General features: G+C 37.3%; 1 protein-coding gene and 1 long non-coding RNA gene across 2 annotated transcripts; both read left to right on the top strand.

The window, feature by feature from the left end:
• The first annotated feature begins 2,983 nt into the window (after positions 1–2,983).
• Positions 2,984–4,103, top strand: LOC149268806 (uncharacterized). The gene is made up of 2 exons (XM_089470502.1): positions 2,984–3,417; positions 3,479–4,103. The coding sequence occupies exons 1-2, from the start codon at positions 3,083–3,085 to the stop codon at positions 3,810–3,812; spliced, it is 669 nt and encodes a 222-aa protein (XP_089326628.1). The 5' UTR covers positions 2,984–3,082; the 3' UTR covers positions 3,813–4,103.
• Positions 4,104–4,648: 545 nt separating this feature from the next.
• On the top strand, positions 4,649–12,346 carry LOC149268805 (uncharacterized). The gene is made up of 3 exons (XR_016270345.1): positions 4,649–4,916; positions 6,983–7,252; positions 12,042–12,346. It is a non-coding gene; the product is annotated as an uncharacterized LOC149268805 (long non-coding RNA).
• Positions 12,347–20,160: the final 7,814 nt, after the last annotated feature.

Below are 20,160 nucleotides of genomic sequence, written 5' to 3'. Positions count from 1 at the left end.
TTTCTATGACTGCCAAAAAAAAATTTTGAATAATGTAGTTTGTTAGATTTCTGTAAATAGTGTTTGTAAATATAACTATAATAACTATGGCTTTGAATTTAAAGATTCAAGGCCAGATTTGCCATCGCATTGGATCATTGCAACCTATTGAAGATGCACAGCAAAAATTCTTGCAAATATACTTCATGGGCAATATGGAAGAACAACTTGACCGGCGTCAAGAAATGAACACAGCTATGAAAAGAGCAATTCTCCATGATTTGCATGCTTAGAAATTTAAACCAACCAAAACTGTGCAATGGAACGCGTTTGGTGATAAGAAAACTGATGAGCAATGTGATTCACGCGTTGATACTCAAAGGAAAATTTAAAGATGAGGAAGTTCTTATTCCTAGGATTCCGATGAGCTCAACAGATATGCCCTTTGAATTTAAACGAATTCAATTCCCGCTTCGTCTTGCCTTCGCCATGACGATCAACAAGTCACAGGGCCAATCTTTGACTATTTGTGGCCTCAATCTAGAAAATGCGTGTTTTTCTCATGGTCAATTGTACGTGGCATGCTCACGTGTTGGCAAACGATCCGCATTATTTGTTCTTGCACCCGACCAAAAAACGAAGAATGTCGTTTACAACAAGGTGCTTGAATGAAAATCCGATTAATAAATTTATCAGTGTATCCCAGCCTGAACAACATAGCTTTCAACAATTTTTTACCTAGAAATAATATAGAGGGCAATGCAACGTTTGCCGGGCCAGCTAGTATTCATATATATTTTTAATACATATATTTATAGATATAGTCCTGTACGTCTGTTAGTATATTCTTCAACGTACAACTTCCTTGTTCATCAATCCTATTTATAACCCTCTTACATATACATACATAGATATAAAATAATTACCATGTAACTACTATTCAGACAATCGTAGATGACATAACTTATACAGTTAATAATCAGGATAGTTATAATTGAAATTATGATTATAATTAGAATGATACTTGGAATGGATACTGAAAATCATAGGATTATGATTATAGTGCGAATAATAGTGAAAACTATTTTGACATTAAAAATAACGACAAATTATGATTTTGGGAAATACATATATTAAGTTCTATCATCATTTAAGTTTCTTCAACAAAAACTTACTTATATAATAATTAATTTATTATTATTATGATTTTTATTATTTTCAAATTCTATTCATCATTCAATGTTTTCTATTAGATAGCATTTCTTGAGTCTGTTTATTCATTTAATTCAATTGCGCAAGTTGTACGTAGATTCGTCTGGGACTCTGCTATTGTCTAGGACTTACTTTAAGTACTCTTCAGCTAACATTTGCGACTAAAGACCTTTGGGCTTTGGCGCGGCTAATAAGTCACTTGAAAGTCACAATAGTTCCACACACACAGACCACACTGCGTATGCGTTATGTAAATCCATTCAGAGTGCGCACTAAATCTTCGACACAATTGTGCGCTGAATTGCCGAATAAGGCCAAAGCAATTGTCGGCGATGCAAATCGTCGACTTTACAGGACGTGCCACAAGGGAAAGCCCACAGAGGCAGGGAATGGGGCATGTAGGAGATCGAGGCGTGGCTTAAGGTATGCGCATTAACTTGGTCAATGGTCGGGCGGAGCTGGGGACAAATTTACTGAACATTCGTTCGAGCGAAGAGAAGCAGTGGTAATTAGGCAACTTGTCATTGCCTTTTGGCCATTTGGTCAGTTGACCGTTTGGCATTTGCCATTTGGTAGCTGGTGCCTGGTAGTTTGCTGCCTTTTTTCTTCTTCTTCTTCTTTTCAGCTAACCTGCCTGCTGACCATCTCCGTTTTTATGGGCCTTTTGTTGGTTTTTTCTCTGTCTGCTCGCTCAAATGAATAATTCAAAAGTCGACGGGCAGTAAAATCCGCATTTAAGTCGCACAGTTGCCGTTGTGGGCTTTAGTTGTGGTCTCGCTAGTGCATACCCTGTAATGATGGGTATGTAGCAGCCGAGTAATTGTGTCTAAGAGCTCAAATGGGGACTTTATGCTTATCAACTGAGTTTCTACAAAAGTCGAAGAACATCGTTCTTAACTTTATTTGGTTTAGATTCAAGTCTGATTAAATATAAATTTAATCTTAAGTATAGTTTGGTTAAAATGTTAAATTCATGTAAAACATCTAAATCTAAACAGACATATATAGGTAGTAAGTATAGTATTTAAATAGGTATTTGTTAGAATGACTGCGCTTTTAAAATGAATTACCTTGTTTTATAGTAAAGAAATTTAGAAGTGGTAGAATATATTTTCTGCAAAGGTATATAAGTACTTATATGCGATATAGTAGGGTATCTGATAGTCGACTTTCCTTTTCGATTGAAACACCTAGATAGTAAAGTGAAATGACTGTATTGACATATAAATTTAGCGAGATGCATCTGAGTAAAATAAGTTAGAGGGTGTCTGCTAGTCGTTCACGCACAATGTAGCACTGAGCTAGACATGTTGCAGTTGTTGTTGCTAGTTGCATTGTCACTGGAGTCTGATTGAGGTCAGTGAAATCCAAGCGCTTGACCAGTCGCTCTTTTGACTTGTTCGCACTTTAAGAACTGCCAACTGGCAACTGGCTGGAGATGCAGTTGCAAGTGGACTTGGCTTAAATGGAGCTAGTGGCTGGACTGAATCCCCCATTGGAATCACCTTCGCCGCATAAGGCGCAGTGGAAGACCCTAGAAAGAGGAGCAGCAACAACAACACAATGGGCTTCCGCTTTCCGTGTGTGTAAGACACGTAAAAATAGACACAATTAAATGCAAATCGAAGGCGGATCGATTAACTTGGCAAGCGGCACAGGCGGCGACACAGACATTGACATTGTCAGCGATAGATGGGCAGGGGGAGGCTGCGAGCTGGCGGCCGGGGGGCGCCGTTCGCAGTTCGTCGTGTGCCAAGTGCCGATGCGGCGGCGACTATAAAAGCGAACGCCCAGCAGCGGCAAAGGCGCAAAAACGTGTGAAGAGGACGTTCAGTCAGTTCCGTCAGTGTCCACACGGATCCCGCATTAGTAGTAGAATAGTAGTAGCAGCATGTTCGACTCGAAGATTAAGGTGCCCAAGTACGACTCGGACGCATTCGACAATGTCGAGTACGAGCTGCAGATGAGCTACACCCTGGAGACGGATCGTCGCGTCATGAGCTTCTACGATGCCATGTGGGGCATGGAGGTCACCGGGGGCATCGATCAATTCGAGCCGCTGACCATTGTGAACGTCTCGCCGACGGGTCTGGCCAAGCGCGGGGGCATGCGCATCGGGGACGAGATCACACAGATCAACGATGTGCCGGCCCTGGAGCTGACCTTCAACGAGGCGTTGCAGCTCTTTCGCAGATCCTCGCGATATGTGCGCGTCTATGTCAGGGGGTAAGTGAAACAGTAGCTGGAGTCACGCAATCAGTCGATAGCACAATCCTAATCCTTACAGCGATGACGATGAGCCTGGCGAGGAGGATTGGACGTGCGATTGCTGGTTCAAGCCCCGCAAGCCCTGGAGGCGCGACTTTACGCCCATTCAGTGGACCTTCCCGTGGAACGATCGTCGCAAGCCCGTCTACAAGGAATCCAATTGCTTCATGGTGCCCAGCAAGATGGAGGAGAAGATTAGGGCACGGCGTGCTGCCACCTCGGCTGTCCACAAGAAGGAGGATGCAGCGCCGCACACGCGCTCCCTGACGCCCACACCTCGGCCCAAGAATCAGCCCGGACCCAATCTCCTAGAGAGTGTGCTGCGGCCGCGTGGACCCCCACCCAGGGATTAGCTCGGAGATCAAATATAGCTGTATAGCATGGAAAATGTATATAAATATGAATATATATATTTATGGGCAGCAGGCAGCGGAGTTGGTGCTGCAGTGCGTCCCGCAGCGAAGCGCTTTGACAGGCAACTGCGACAGTTGAAGTGTCACAAGAAGAGGCGTTCTGCTTAGAGATGAGTGCGTGTCGAGCAGGGCACGCAAGTCACGATGAACTTAATAATTTTATTGTATACAAATTCTAAATAAATGTGTAAAAGCTTAAATAAATAATAATATTAATAAGTGTGAAAAGAAGGGGGATTATCGAGAAATATATCAAGTTGAAGTCACGCACCCATCTCAAATTCCGTTGTATAAGCGTAACGGCTAATTTGCACGAAGTTCAAGCCAGATTCTGATAGCGAATGAATTGGTTATGGTAGCTAACGGAAATGCGTCCCAATCAGTGGCATCCATTCCCAATTGGACAGCTGACATGTGGAAGTGGCTGATCTCTGTCAACTTGCTGCTACTCGTCTTGCACTCGAGCTGGGCGCAGCGGGCCGTGACTTGTCTGGATCCAGTCTACAGGGACTGCCAGGACTTTTGCGAAGTGAACTGCATAGACGATCCCACCGAATGCCTATATAACTGTCAAAATGGCTGTGGCTGCATTGAGGCATATGTGGTGCGCAACAATGGCGGCTGTCGGAAAATAAGAAAATGCCAATTCATAGAGCTGACCTCCGAGGAGGTGGACACACCGCCCCAACCTTGTTTTAACGTTGCCGAAAATGTTACGGAAGGCAATGACGATGATCGCCTCAATCTGTTACCATTTGTGCCGTTCAATCGTTTTGAATAATAAAATATATAGACGAACCTAAAGGAATGCAGATTTAATAACTTACGTCTAGTTTCTTCACATTGGAAAGTGTTAAGTGCCAGGGACATAAAGTGAGGCTCTTATCGCGATGGCTTCCATAAAAAAAATGCAACAAATATATCGAATTTCCAGTAGAAGTTAGCTAATTGATGCATGCAATCAGTTTGAGCTTTTAACTTGTTTACTACTTGCGACCGTATCTGCTATCCACAGTCTGGAACTGAACGTTGTATATAAGTGATGTGAGTGCTAAAGCAAGCGAGTAGTTGGTATTTGCTTTTCAGTGTGTGAGCTGAAAACATGAAATAGTTATTCATTGTGATCCTAATGGAGCGATGATAGATAGACAAATCACAGCATTTCTGATTATGTTATCGCCATTTACAAGAATACGTGTTGATACATATACATATACATACTTATATATGTATACAGTTGTAGGCATAATAATAATAATAGTGCTGTACTACAGAAAATATAATCCAAATTAAAATTTACCAAGCCCGATATTTAGAATATATTTTTTTTTTTAAATTGCAGTTATAACGATTCCGCTTATTGAGTCCGTACGGTTATTGAGATGAAAATTCTAGTCCCTAGACAAATTTGTATGAGTATTCGTATATGGCTATAGTGTCCTCCAGGTATAACGACGATGCATTGAGAGTCGTTATAGCCGGATTCTACTGTACATCAATATGCCTATATATAGCTCCATTAATGCATCAACACAACATTATATCAATACATCAATACTTCACTACAACACATCACATCACATCACTACATCAATACGTCAATACTATACTACTACTACTACTATACTGCTAGTATTTGTGCATACAGACTGCAATTATTGACTAAGAAATCTCTTAAGCTTTCGCTTTCCCTTTCTCTCTCTCTTTTTGCCTGCCCTTGGCTGTAGTTTGTTTGTATTCCCTTAACTGTCTTAGCTAAATGAAATCAAACATTTGATTTATTTGCCAATTGGGATTTGTGTCATGCATTCGGAATTTCGGCCCAATTAGCAGGACAAATGCAGCATGTGCTGCTGGCAAAGCTCTTAATTTGTTAATGCCTGGACGCAGCAGGGAGAGGGTGCGGGCCAAGGCCAGAAGTGCTGCACGCTAATAAAATGTAAATTGCGAAATCATAAACAAAAGCACATCAGCTGAAATTTATGTATTACATAGAGGCAAACAAAGACAGCAAAATGCAAATGGCGTAAATGGAGGAGTCGAGAATTCCACTTGAGCTGCGAGAAGGAACTTTCAGGCTCTCATTAAGCACATAATTCAATTTTCATTATTGTCTTTGTTGTTGCTGCTGCCGTTTCCGCTGTGACGCTTAAATTTAGTCGACAATATGCAAATGATGCAAACACACACACACACATACGTGCGTGTGTATGCTGGCTGCTCTAGTTGGCCCTCAAATCCAATCAGAAAACGGAGTGTGTAGCCATGCTTGAAGCAGCTGTCGCCATCTGGCGGCCATTTGCAGATTAGCTAGAAAATGTGGACAGGGCATCGATTAGTCGTTCATGCTCATGCAAAATGGCAATGCAATGCGCATTAATATTAATGTACAGAAATGTAGACAAGAAACAAGAAAACTGAAAAGCAAAAGCAAACAAAGTAAAAATTTCATTAATGATATTTTAATATGCAAGGAATTTGCACACAAATACAGACACTCACACGAACTCTCGCTCTCTATATTTTATGTGCTTTCACCCCCTCTCGCGGCATCTCTTTCTTCTTCTGTCTCTGTCTAATGAAGTTGAATGTGTTTTGCGCGCTCTGTGCCGAGTTTTGATTAATGCGCAAATTGTGGAAGCTGTGCATGAAACAACTTTTAATCAAATTGAAAACTTGAAGATTTCATTGGATTTGCCTTTAATTAAAGCCATAGCAAATCCAACTTTAATTGAATGCCTACACATTTTCTGTGTATTTATTTAGTTAAGAGTTGTGGCGTGATCAAAAAATCATTTTACTATAATGAAATTCGCATGAAATCAAATTAGCCGCAACTAAATTTGGACTCTTTGATTTCAAATTAAATGCAAACTTTAAATTCACAAAGTTCATTTTAAAGCGAAATAGAAAATTAAACAAAAATAAAGCGCAGATTTCTCGTTAAAGTTTCTTTTGTTAACTCGGAAATGAAAGTGGAATTAGCTCAGTTGTATAATATTCGGTTATTAGGCGAGCTGCTTCAGGTTTTATGATCCATTAAAGAGCATTTATATGCTATGCAATTTGCATATATAAAATATATTTTATGTAAATTTTTTTTTTTTTAGCATATCTACATTTAATATTTATTAGCACGTCTCACGCGCCTGTCTCTGTCACATGTGTAGCAGTTGAAAACAATTAGTCAAGCTCTAAATCAAATTCAGATAACGAATCAATTGCTATGGCATCCCAATCAGCGGCATTCATTTCCAATTGGATATTCGACATGTGGAGGTGGCTGATAATTGTTGGACTGCTGCTTGCTTAATGCTGAAGCTGGCATTTGTGAGTTGTCATTCCTATGCTATTGATTATGCAGATCCTATCACAAATTTGTAAGTTGAGAACATGGCTAACTATATCATAAAATATAATAGAAAATATGTATATAAATTAGTATATGTGTTTGTGTATATTTTGTGACGTTAACCAACACTTCATGTGCATCAAAAACTATCAAGTTGAGCTTTAATTTTTGACCGACAGTCGGTTTTACAATAAAATTAAATTAAATTCAATTAAATTAAGATAAGTCTTCTTCTTCTTGGATTTTAGCTAGTAACCAATTAAATTTACTTAATACAAGATTTAAATTATTACACTAATTGCTCACTGTAAATACTTACATATAAATGTATATCATATACATATATGTAGCCTGATGAGTTCGCATCAGCTGCCATTTGGAGTAAAAGTTTTCTTAGTTTTTGCCAGATAATAATCTACGAGTGACGGCCAAGCGAAAAAGATGAAAAACAAAACACACAAAACAGTTTAAAGACTGAGCCATGCCAATTGCAATTTGCGCTGGCCACAAAAAAGCTTAAAAAACCAAACACAAAAGAAAAAGACACAGAAAAAAAACTAGTTGTCATTTGGCTTTCGGCTTTGGGTAAAAGTCAAGTTGAGTCATTGGGAAAACTTGCACTTGACAAAGTGAATGGCATGTAACAGCTACGAGAAAACCCAATGAAAATTAGCCAAAAAGGAAAATTTTTGTAAATCAAATGCAAAACATGATGACTGGCAATGCAACGCATTTGTTTCACACAAAAGATACCCTGTAAATGGCTAACTAGAGCAACCAGGCGGTCTGTGACTGCAGGCTACCCTGTAATGCCATTCATATATACAAGCTTCTTATTTAAGGAAAATTGGGTGTATGCCTTAGACTCTATATTACTAGAGGATATACATACATATTAAGAATAATAATATTATCGCTCTCAAAATTGATAGCTCATATATGACATCATCTTATGTATTTATACGTTTTTATTATATATGAATTGCTATGTATAGGTATAAATATATAGCAATCCATATCTAATATTACTTATCTCAATATCTTATCATTCTCCAATATTAATTCGCTTACACCGATTTTCTTATAGCTACCAAATTCTCAGCCTTACAAACTCTCCCAGCCGTATAGATTATATAAATAGCTAACTGCAGTCTGAAGTGCTTCAAAAGTTCAGAAATGTCAAATGCTGCTCGTCTTTCAGTCTCTTGCCAACTGCTGCTCCAACTCCTCCAACAGCAGCGCCGCCTCCTGCTCTACTCACATGAGACTCGGATGCTGGGCAAGTTTCTCAGCTGCCTGGCTAAAGCCAATTTATAGTTTGTGTGCGACGATAATATTTTCCAATGCACTCTCAGCTAAAACCGAATGCTTTAAGCTCAAGACCACAAGGTCGCTACGTGGTCGGCCATTAAACTGGCTAACGGGTCGAGTGCTGTGGACTGTGAGTTGGGCAAACAGGGCATCTTAAAATTTGGTAACCTAAGCTCTGCCAAAATGTGGGTCAATCTTAAGCTGGCCAAATAAATGGCCAAAACGGATGAACTGGATCAGCCAGAGCAGTCAGGCAAACACTTGAAAAGGGTTCTCATGTAGCATATTGAAGAAAAGCTGAATAGGCAAACAAGTGGTGCAGAAAATATGTTAAAGGCGACTCGCACGGCCGTAGTTAAGATGTTAAGATGACCCCAGAAGATTGATGACCAGCATTTTGTATAACTTAATCCTTGCACCTTCGCCAAGTGCTTGAAATGCACAGATAGAGCTGTAAAATCTGTCAGTTCACGAAGGGGCAGAGGCAGAAAAACCAGCTTACTTACGGTTGATGTGTGTGGTTGTACATCACTTTTTTTTTCTTGTTTTTTTGAGTGCTTTTCATTGTTGACTGTCTCTAAGTAAGACATCCTAAACATGCCTTAACAGAGGAAAGTAAAACCCATTTATTATATTAAATTAAGATGCGTCTACTGCTTAACTTTTTAGCTCATTCGGAAATTGGGAATTTCCAATTTGTTATTGATTTTTGGTTGTGTTATCTTTAAGCGTTGCTTATTTATATAAAACTTTCCGCGCTTCATTATCTCATTTTCTTTTTACATAACTCTTCTTTTCTCAATTTCTCTTATGTGTAATATCTTATACTTTTAAAAATAAGTCCTAGTTGCAAAAGTCTACGCAGCTTGATTATCTCTCTCTCTCTCTCTCTCTCTCTTGCATTAGACATGCCTAATCTCCTTGGTCTTTGTTTCTGTTTCTATCACTATGTTTTTCTGTGTCTGCTCAGTCACTCTATCTTTCTCTCTCTCTCTATCGCGCGCTCTCTTTCTCTCTGTTTACCTGTGTTCACCTCTCTTAGGCACTCCAATAAACATTTCATTTGCGGTTGACTCCCGCAAACGCATGCATAAATTATGGTAATTATAATTGTCTACTTATATATATAGATACGCAGCCGTACACATGCATATACAATGTATAAAAACATATATGTATGTATGGATACAGATCTATTGCATTTTCATCAACTCTGAATTGCAGCCAAAAGTTTCAACAACAATTTATGACCACGCTGTGCACAGCTTCTAGCCATTGTCCTGTCAGGCAGCGGTTGTCATTGTCATTGTTGTTGTTGTTGCTGTTGTTGTTTGTTTGCTGCTCAACATGCAACATGAATATTTCATGAACGCCGCTTTAAATAAAGTTGTTTGCTGGCAGTTTTTGCTGCCGCTGCTGCTGCTGCTGGTGCATCAATCAATGGAAGACGATGTCGACAACTGGACATTGGAGTGTCCTGCTGGCTGGCTAAACATGTCATAAAGCGGCAAAGGCAAAACACTTTTATCGCTGCCCAGTTGCCCGGGCAAAGTAACAGCGAGCAGCAAACAAAAACAACAAACGGCAAACAATTCACTTTGCTCATTAGCATAAGGACACAACGGAGAGCACTCGGGCAGTGGAAAACAGCAGGGACTATTTCGAGTGGGAGGACAGTGCGATAGAGATGTCCCTCTTAATTACCAACACATTCCTAATGGCCATCATTATCCTGCTTCGGGTTAAGCTCAGCTCAGGCCAAGGCAGCCGGGGGTCAAAGGGCGGGCGTCGGATGTCGGGACTATCGACGCGGTTTAACGATGCTTTAAATACGGTATAAAACAGAGCCGCACAACGTGTAAATGTATCCCAGTTTAACAAGTTGTTCAATTTGTATACCCTGTTGACAACGCTTGCAAAAGGCATATCAGCTAGCATCATAAGACAAAAATGTATTTCACTTTCATAAGCTGTGGCATTTAAATACCCAGTAAGCAAAGTTGAAAATAAAAGGTATATAGGCTTGAGGGACATTTTATAAAATAATACATAATGTTAAATATTTAGTGGTTTAGTATTAATCAAGTATATATATGAATATATATGTATATTTATAATTTTAAAAGTGCGTGTATACCCGTTTCATTTGCTATGCAATCTGCTAATCAGCTTCTCCAAAGAGACATATATTTGATGATGCCATTCAATCTTCTCGACTGATTCAAGCATTACAGAGTATTCGCCAGTCGTTCATCTCCAGCCAGTGCCCAGCTCTGCTTGTCTGTTTATCTTCACTTTTCCGGCTTGTGTCCTGGCTCTGCGACATGCATTTAAATTTGTTGTTTCGAGTTGCATTTAATCAGTGTGCCGCATGCGCTGACAGAATATTTGTTGGATTCAAATTGGGACTCGACCCTGTTTGGGGTCAGCGGTGAGTGCGGAGAGCATAAGTTCAAATATTTAATGCTGCTGTCCAATAAGTAATTTGTGTTCAAGTTTAAACAGCTGAGCTAAAGCTGACATCGAGATGTTTAACCAAATGATATATGAATGTGCATAATTGGTTCTTAATAATACCGTATAAATATTTTATAACGGTTATTAAACAGAGTATCTAGAAATTGGAAAATCTTCCACTGGACTGTGATAATAAATCATTTCGCTGTAGACTTCATTTATTAACATTTAAAAAGCTAAACGCAGCACTTGAACCCGAGTCGCAGCATAACAAATGGCCTCAACTTGAATTTATAGTAATTACAATTTAACCCCATATAAATTTTGGTAGGAATATTCCCAGATCTTTCCTCACATCGAACTTCTTCTTGGCTTCATGACCCTTGATTGCATTCTTCTAGCACTTGGCTCTGGCCTTCGCTGGAGTGGCAGTAGTTCAAGCTTCAGCTCATGCAAAATTAATTAACGTAGCGCCAAACTTTTGCCACTGCAATCTTTTGTCATAGTTGCAAGTCGGCGTGCCACGCCCCTCAATGGACCAGGCTAGGTCCTTGGCTAGCGGAGCGCTCCCCAGGCTGTACAATCCAAGTTTATGGGAACCGGCGAAAATGTTCCGCAAACAAAGCAACAAAGAAACGAAACGAATTGGGCTAAGAAAAAGTTTGAGAGAGACAAACAGGCGAGGAGAGAGTGAGAGAGATATACAGGAAGAGATAGTGGGAGCAGAACAGAAAGAAAGAAACTTAAAGCTAGCTGACAGCCATTTCGCGCCCAGGGAGCTGCCTTCAGCTTGCCTGCTTGAGCTTGGAGGCTGCACGGCAAAAAAACTTCGACTGTGTATGAGGAAAACAAATAAAAATTTGATTGATGTCAACAATGTGAAGAGGAAACTGATAAAATAATTTCGTATAAATTTGCAATCTTTAAAATAAGCAACAAAAAGTAGCCCGAACTTAATGTCTCATAATTTAAATTTTTGATTTTTGTTGAGTGAAAGTTTAATTTTGTATGAGTTTGAGATTAAATCATGTATTTTTTTTTACTTACAGGTAAACGCCTTCGTATTAAGCGAATTATGTCTTAAGCCGCTGGCCTGTAAAATTTGTTATGTTAAATGATGTGGAAGAGAGACAGCTTTGGGCTTGAGGAAAAGGGAAGACATGTAGACAATTTATTTTTTATTACGCACATATGTATATCCCATATTTCGTTATTTATATAATACATTTGGGAAGGGGATTTGGGATTTAGGGATTTATTTAGAAATGTAATAAAGGCTATCATTAAAAATTGCCAAGGAGGTTTGCTTAGAAATATATAAATATTTATTTGCTTAAAAATAAATTACATTCCCTATTTTATTGTATATTTGACTATTAATTTATTATTAATTTTTCTAAAATAATTTACTGTAATTATAATTTTAAATAACTTAAAGAGTTTTTTATTTATTTTTAAGAAATTATTATTATTACATCATTGTTAACAATAACTTAAAAAGTTATACATTTTTAAGAAATTATTATTATTACACATTGTTTACAATAATGCCAATTTTTTATAATTTGTTTATTATAGAATAAGTTATAGAATATATACTACAAATTGATAATAAGAATATTACATTTAAATGTTTATATTATATATATATTTTTTAAATATATAATAATATTCATTTTAAACATTTATTTATTACGAAATGAAAATACATTTCAATTATTTATTTTTATTTTCCTTTATTTTTTAAAATTTTTTTTTATTAAAAATGGCATCGTTATTATTTTTACAAGCTTTATTATGTTATAATATCTTTCTCTGAATTCTTTTTAAAGGAAGTATAAAAACAAAAAAACAAAAAAGTGAACTGTGTATCTGTCAGTCCCTAGACTGCGTCCAGAGCAACATTTGCACTTGCTTCCGATGTAAAATTGCGCTTTACGGCATGTTTTTTACGCGCATTTTTGTTTTACTACGCGACGTGCTCCCGAAAGACTATTCAAGTGGGGGCACACTGTAATTGTTGCCAACTGTTTTGCACTGGACAACGTTTAGTTTAAGCGCACAATTAGATGACTGCTTTGCTTGATCTCGCTCTCTTTCTCTTTCTCTTTCAAACTCCCCCTCTCTCTCTCTCTTTGGCCCGTCACTTTCTTCGTCGTTCTCTTTCTCTGACATAAATGGGCGAAACACTTTGGCAAGATTTACATAGAATGCAATTGGCGCATTTGCTGCGTTTCATTTGTTATTTGCGCCGTGTGTTTGTTTGCCTCCGAAATTGAATTTCTCGCTGAGCGGAAAACAATAAACAAGCCAAGCGAACGGAACGAAGCGTGCTGCAGCAGCAGCAGCAGCAGCTAAGGTGGGCTCCAGGGAGGGGGCGCTGGCGTGGCGACTTGGCAAGTGACGTGTGGGCAGGTGGCTCATGGCGCGTTGCGCGTTGCGCATACGCCTCGTTGCCGCCAGTAGCCAGTCGCCAGTCGCCAGTCACCAGCTTCCAACTTGCACACTACTCCAATTCGGAGCATCCTAACTGCAGCAGCCGGTTGGAGCTGAGGGAATGAACTGTTATATTGGTGTTAACAAAACTTAAGAGTTTTCATTTGTAGTACAATATGTCTTCTATTTTCTTTAATAATCTTTAAATATATATCTCTGCATTTTGGTAAGCATTTTTTTTTTTTTCAATTTTAATTTTAATTTTCTATTTTCCCTGCACATGTAATGTTATTGCTCAGCACTATCTTCCTCTTTTCTCTCTCTGTTTATCTTAGAATACGTCAGTTCCACATATTTTTGTTCCATACCTACTTCCTTACCTTACCGTCCATTTCCCTCCCTAATTATTTCTCCACCCATTTGTTTGTTCGATAAGTAAGTGCTCTCTCTATCTGTTATATATTTCAATATATTCTTCATATATATATATGCATATCCCATTACTTTCTACCTTGCCGTCTTTACACCTGTTCTTAAATTATTTCCAAGCGTTTGATTGTTTGCTCTTCACTCGCCCTCTGCCTATCAGATCGATCATCATCACATTCTCTCTCTCATTCTCCTTTACTTTTACTTAATACTTCGCTTACTCTTTGTTATTATTCTCTTTAAATCCATCTTTCATATTTTCAGTAATTTATTATTCTGCTTTTGCATAACTTATATCTTATTCCACTTTGCCTTTCTCTGCGCTTCTCACTGTTGTAAATTCTATTCAAATTAAGCGTATACAATGTACGTTGATAATTTTAACCCAATTCTTTTGTTTTCCCATTCATTCTTCCTTACTCTAGGGCCCTCTCTCTCGCCTTTTCTCTTGCTCTCCCTCTCTCCCTTTTGACATTTGTTGTGCCTTGGCGCTGAGCTTCGCCCAAAACGGAAGGAAACACTTTCATTATCACTTTGGCGCTGCAAATTTATTGCGACAGCCTTCCGAGGGCCGCAGGGGACCTAGACGGAGGCGGTGTTGGGGCAGATGCTCTGTGTGTAAAATAGTGGATAGCGTGAACCCATGCCGGCAGCTTGTTGGTTCCATTAGCGTCATGTGTTGGCGACTGCTAGCAGCTTCGCTGTAAATCCTTCCAGTCGCCCTGTCGCCCCCCTCCAGGTCCACAGTCTGCCTTATCCCACGGCCAGCTGCTAGCAGCTGTGTATGACTCGGTTTTTCTTTTTTTTTTCGTTCGATTACGTGTCTCGCGATGCGTGGGAAATGCCCTAAATGGATCAACGCACTGCGAAGGCGAGAGCTAGCTACAGATAAGACCCCCAAACTTCACAAAACTGTATTGCCTATGACTGCAAAGTACAATGCTTAGAATTAAGGCCCTGTGACATTTATTGCTTACATCTATAAAGATTTTGTTAATAATAATATTTTATACTAATTATATATTGGATATAGTACAAATTTATATAAAAAATAATAATAATTTAAAAAAATAGATTCACTCTATAAATAAGTTTGAAGTCTATAACGTTGCATATAAAGTGTATTACAATGATGAAATTTAAATGGATTATATGATTTGATGACTTCGTGAATGTATAAAGAATGTACATATAAAGAATTTATGGATAAATTATAATATTATGAGAGAAATAAACGTATAGAACTTAATTTATGTAATATCATTTCATTCGATTATTTTTCACTTCATTCTTTTTCCAATCCATTAGACTCCCAGACTCTCTTTACATTAATTAGTTTTATTAAGTTCCGTTCAACTCTTCACTTATTATTGAATATTCATTTATTATTGAATATTACGGTATTGTATAGTTTAATTCCTCTATTTTAATTCTTTTTCTTGTACTCAATTAGATATTAGACTCTGTTCCATTCTATTTTATTCTATCTAATTGTCATACCTCCGGCCTGAATTCTATAGAGTCTCTAATTAATATTCATATCTTTTATTCTACTTATTTTTCATCTACTCAATGCCATTCGATTCCGTTCGCTTTAATTACACTCAATATAACTGCCATAACTCTAGCTATAACTAATTTATCCATCTCCCTCTTTCTATTTCTCTCTCACCGAGTGAGAATCGCAATTCCCTATATAGTGGACAAACTACTCATCTACATTAATGCCATTGGACGCTGAGCTCTCCACTTCACTCGTCTTTACTGTCATTTTAAAAGTTATAATTGCAGTGTCCCAGTCTGTCCCAGTCTGTCCCTCTCCCTCTCCCTTTCACTTTCCCTTTTACTTTTTCAAATCTCCTCTGCTCTTATATCGCTCCACCCCCTCCGCCTCCCCACTCGGCAAACATTTGTTTCTCACTTATCGTAACGTCAGCTGCAACTGGAAACAATTTGCGCAAATTAGCCAAGGTGTTTTATGGCCATCATCATCATTACCAAAAGCTCTATCATTGTTCTTGTTGTTGTTGCTGTTGTTTATTATTGTTGCTGTTGCTGTTGCTTTTGTCGTCGTTTGTTTTTGACCAAAATGAATGAAAGTGTTTGTTCCTCTTCCTCACTCTCGGTCTCGCTCTCGCTCTTCCTCTTGCTCACAAATCACATTTTCCAACTCCATTTCCCAGTGCGCTTTAATTGAGGGCTAAGCTGCAATTAAGCTGCTCTGCCCGAGGCTCAAGTTCTGCCTCAGCTTTTCGCACGCGCTCTCTCTATCTCTCTCTCTATGTCTGTCTCACTCTAATGCCATTTTTACACTTTAATGATGTCCTGCCATGCCGCCGGACTTCAGTTGCTGCTGGCACCTTTCGCAATTGCCTCGCATTATTCATGTGATGTCCTTTGAGCGGTTAGAGCCTTGCCGGGCTGACATTGCAACAGGCCGCAGCCGGCTTAAAAGCCAATATATCAACGGCTAACAAAACAGCACTGGTCTTATGTGTGTATATGTGTATATATGTGTGTGTGCAGCGGGAACATAAACAGCAGTAGCTGCAACACATGCACCATACACATTTCCGTACAGGATACTAATTATGATTGCGGTGCAAGGACATTGAGCCAGCTGCTTACTTGTCCCTGCTCACATCGCTCTCTCTCTCTCTCTCTCTCTCTCTCTCTCTCTCACTCTGAAAAGCTGCAATGCTACAGCAGATGTGTGGGTGTGTTGATCATGTGCGCCATATGTATATTAAGTCTAATCTATATTGACAAATCAATTGAAAACCACAGCGAAAGTGAAACACAAAATTAATATAAAGTGAAATTAATGCTTTATAATTTTTATTTAATACTTAAATTAAATTAAAATTAAAACTTGATTAAATAATATTTAAAATTAATAAATATTAAATTTTTCATTAAAAAAGAAAACAAAATTTACTAACTTTTGCAAAATTATTATTAATCCTAACCAATTTTTCTTTGTATTAAAATTTATATTTAAAGGGCAGACATCTTGTATTATTTATTGATATATTCATTATTATAAATATTATTAATATTGTATATTGTTTGTTCTAGTTTAAGAAGACTTTTTACTTTTTAATTTTATCATGTTACCAAAGTAAGATTAAATAATTTTTTTTTTAATTCTAAGTGTAATCCTAATAATAATAATATTTCTTAAAATCATATTTAATATTTTAATTTTAAATACAAAATAACACAATATTTAATGCGGTTGTTTCAACATATTTTTAGCTTCCATATTTTTGGTTTATTTATTTATTTATTTTTTTCTTTGTATTGTTTATTTTCAATTCTATTATTTGTTTTTAATTTTTCAAATAAGCTTTTTTGTTACAATCTAAGTTGCTAACCTAACCTAACCAAAGATCATAAGACTCTACGAGGTTGTCTTTGCGGTAACCCGTTCAATTCCAGTGGACTTTCCGTTGCCAATCCCAACTAAAAAGATGAAAAGACGAACACAAACTCGATTGCGATAAATTTGCGTTGTCTCCAGCTGCAATTGACGTTCAGCGTTTGTTTCTGTTCCTTTTCTCATTTTTTTTTTTTTTTTTTTTTTTGCTTGGCGGGCACCTAACCATATCCGCATTTACCGCAAAACACCTGTCCGGCGACGCCCCTCGCATAGTCTCGACTGCCACATTTGTCACAATCCATTTGGGCCACCCTGACACATTAGGTTAGGGTGTAGCAGACACACAAATAGAAATAGAATTTGCTGCCAAGCCATGTCAGTGCCTGCATCTTTCTCCCTCACTCTCTAGCTCTGTCTGCCTGTCCCGCTTGCTCCCACTCACTCAATGGCAGCTGCTCATATGCAAATCCTTTCGTGACTCTGCGCCAGCTACGTGTCCTGGCAGCGTATATCCTTGCGTTTGCTCCTCATCCTCATCCGCCTTCGCATTCGCATTCGCATCCGTCGCGACTTATTTACTGTTTTTCAAATTGCGCTTTGCAACTTTTTGGCTGCCAGTTTTGGTGTGTGTGTGTGTGGGCATTTACTATTTATATATATGTGAGATATGTGTGTGTGTGCTCAGCGAACGTTTCCGCTTCCGTTATCCATGGCAGCATGTGTTTATGGTTTCTTAATTGTCTGCAAAACTTTTTTTTTTTTTTTTTGTCTTCTATGGAAATCTGACAACTTTTTCCATTCGTTTTTTTATGGAATTGCCAGCTCGTTGCGGCTGCTTTGCGGCCTATATATGTACACATATACATATATAATATATATAAAATATTTTGTTTGCTAATAGCTTATAATGATAGCATATTATATATCACTGAACATATTTGATGGCTTTTGTTATTTTTACTTGTTAATTTAATCGAATTAATTTGAAGTTCTTTCATCTCAAGAGCACTTCAATGGCTGCTGTTATTTAATTTTTTAATGATTTATGCACACAAAATGTGCTGCATAATTAAGCCGCTTAATTGATTATGCACTCAGTCGTGTGCATTGATAAATTGTTGCGCAGTCAAGAAAAAATGTAAATGAGATTTCTTTAGCATAGCATAAGGAAATTTAAATCGAATTGAACTAAATTATGTATATTTAGATGTAATATAACTGAAAGAACAAGAAAAAGAATATTAGAGTATAAACGTAATTTGCTAATATATGACTATATGGTCATAGTGATTAATGTTGTCAGAACTGTATTGGGGACAAAGAAAATGTATTCTTCTAACATTTCGATGTTGCAGACAAAAATAAAATAAATTATGAATTATAACCTGAAACAGAAACAGAACATAAGCATAATTTCTTTTAATATTTCAAAGTAGTCTATAATATTTTAATTCACATTAGTTTTTATAATTTAATCTCAATTACTTAAAATAAATAGTAGTTTCTATAAGCAATTAAATCTTGATTATAATAAAAATAAACAAATTAAAAAAAAAAAAAATCAAAATATGTTTACTAAAGTAAAATTGTTTTAATGATGAGTTACAGTATCCTTAGTACATCGACATCACTATTTATATGTGTAATATAATAGTTTTTCGTTACAAAAATATCAAAATTAAAAATGTACCTTAGTCAAACTTATTCCTTGCTTTAGCCTTACGCCCTGGCATGGTATTATTTATAATGTGAAATCCTTAACAACATTTCCCATGGACTGTAGCAAACATCTTGACTGTGTACGAGGGCTTTCCTCTGCTGGGGCAATAAATGCAGAATCAACAACTAATGAAATATGAAGATGAATGTAATTGTTAAAATCAATATTCGTGCAGTGCAGTATTAACTGTGCAGTAATTTGCCAGTCAAACTTTTCATACTCGCACATAATACAGACGAGCAGTCACACACACACACACACACACACACACTCATAGTCTGAAGTTGGAAAATTGACTACTGAAATTTCGCTGCTCACAAAAGTATGCTACGAAATACTTCTTGTGTGTGTGTGTGAGTGCGTTTTGTACGCCTGTATTAGTTATGTCCGCCTGTGTGTGTGAGTGTGCGTGTGAGTGATTGTATGTGAAAATCTAATTGGATTTGTGCACGTTCAATGAACTGAACACTTCAAGTATTTTATATTGTTATTGCACTTGAGCAATGCCAAAAACGGAGCAAGAAGCGACACGCAGAGAGTGGGATACCCTGTATGCAATAACAAGTGGGGCATGTTGAAGAGGTATGCGATGTTGATTGATTGAGGGAGAATGTAAAATATATATGCAGTAATGCAGAGTCAAATTTAAATTCGATCAGACTGAAGCTGTGTTTATATTATATGATTGTAATCTCTTTTCACATTAACTTTTCATTACTACAAGATTCTGATTTATATAAATTATTTTATTTTATATGCTAATTTGGTTTAAATTTACAAAGTCTCTTCTACGTTTTATTTTTGCAAGTTAGTCGAGCTACTTCCCGCGCTCTTCCTTTGATATAGAGGTTCATAAATAACACAGCCTCGTCCGGTTGCCCTTTCAAAAATTTAACAAAGTATTTGGTTAAGCTAATTGTAATGGTCTGTCAATTAGGTCTTCTAGTTCTTTACGTTAATATAATATCGACACTTTTTTAGATAATTTTGAGTAAATTAATAAAATTAAAATTTTTTTTAGTTAATTAAGAAAATAAAAATAAGTAAATTAAAAAAGTTTACAGATATAATAAGACATTCAGCAATATATAACAAAAAGTGTTTTTTTTTTTTTTTTTTAATTAATTAATTATTTTTTTGTCATTTTATTTGGTTCAAATACATTTGTTGACTTGTTGACACTTTTCAAATATGACATCTC

This window comes from Drosophila arizonae, chromosome 5 (assembly GCF_054131065.1).
Source record: "Drosophila arizonae isolate 15081-1271.41 chromosome 5, UAZ_ARI_1.0, whole genome shotgun sequence".
Classification (NCBI taxonomy): domain Eukaryota; kingdom Metazoa; phylum Arthropoda; class Insecta; order Diptera; family Drosophilidae; genus Drosophila; species Drosophila arizonae.
The sequence above is the reverse complement of the archived record's forward strand: the minus strand, read 5'-3'. Positions and strand labels throughout refer to the sequence as shown.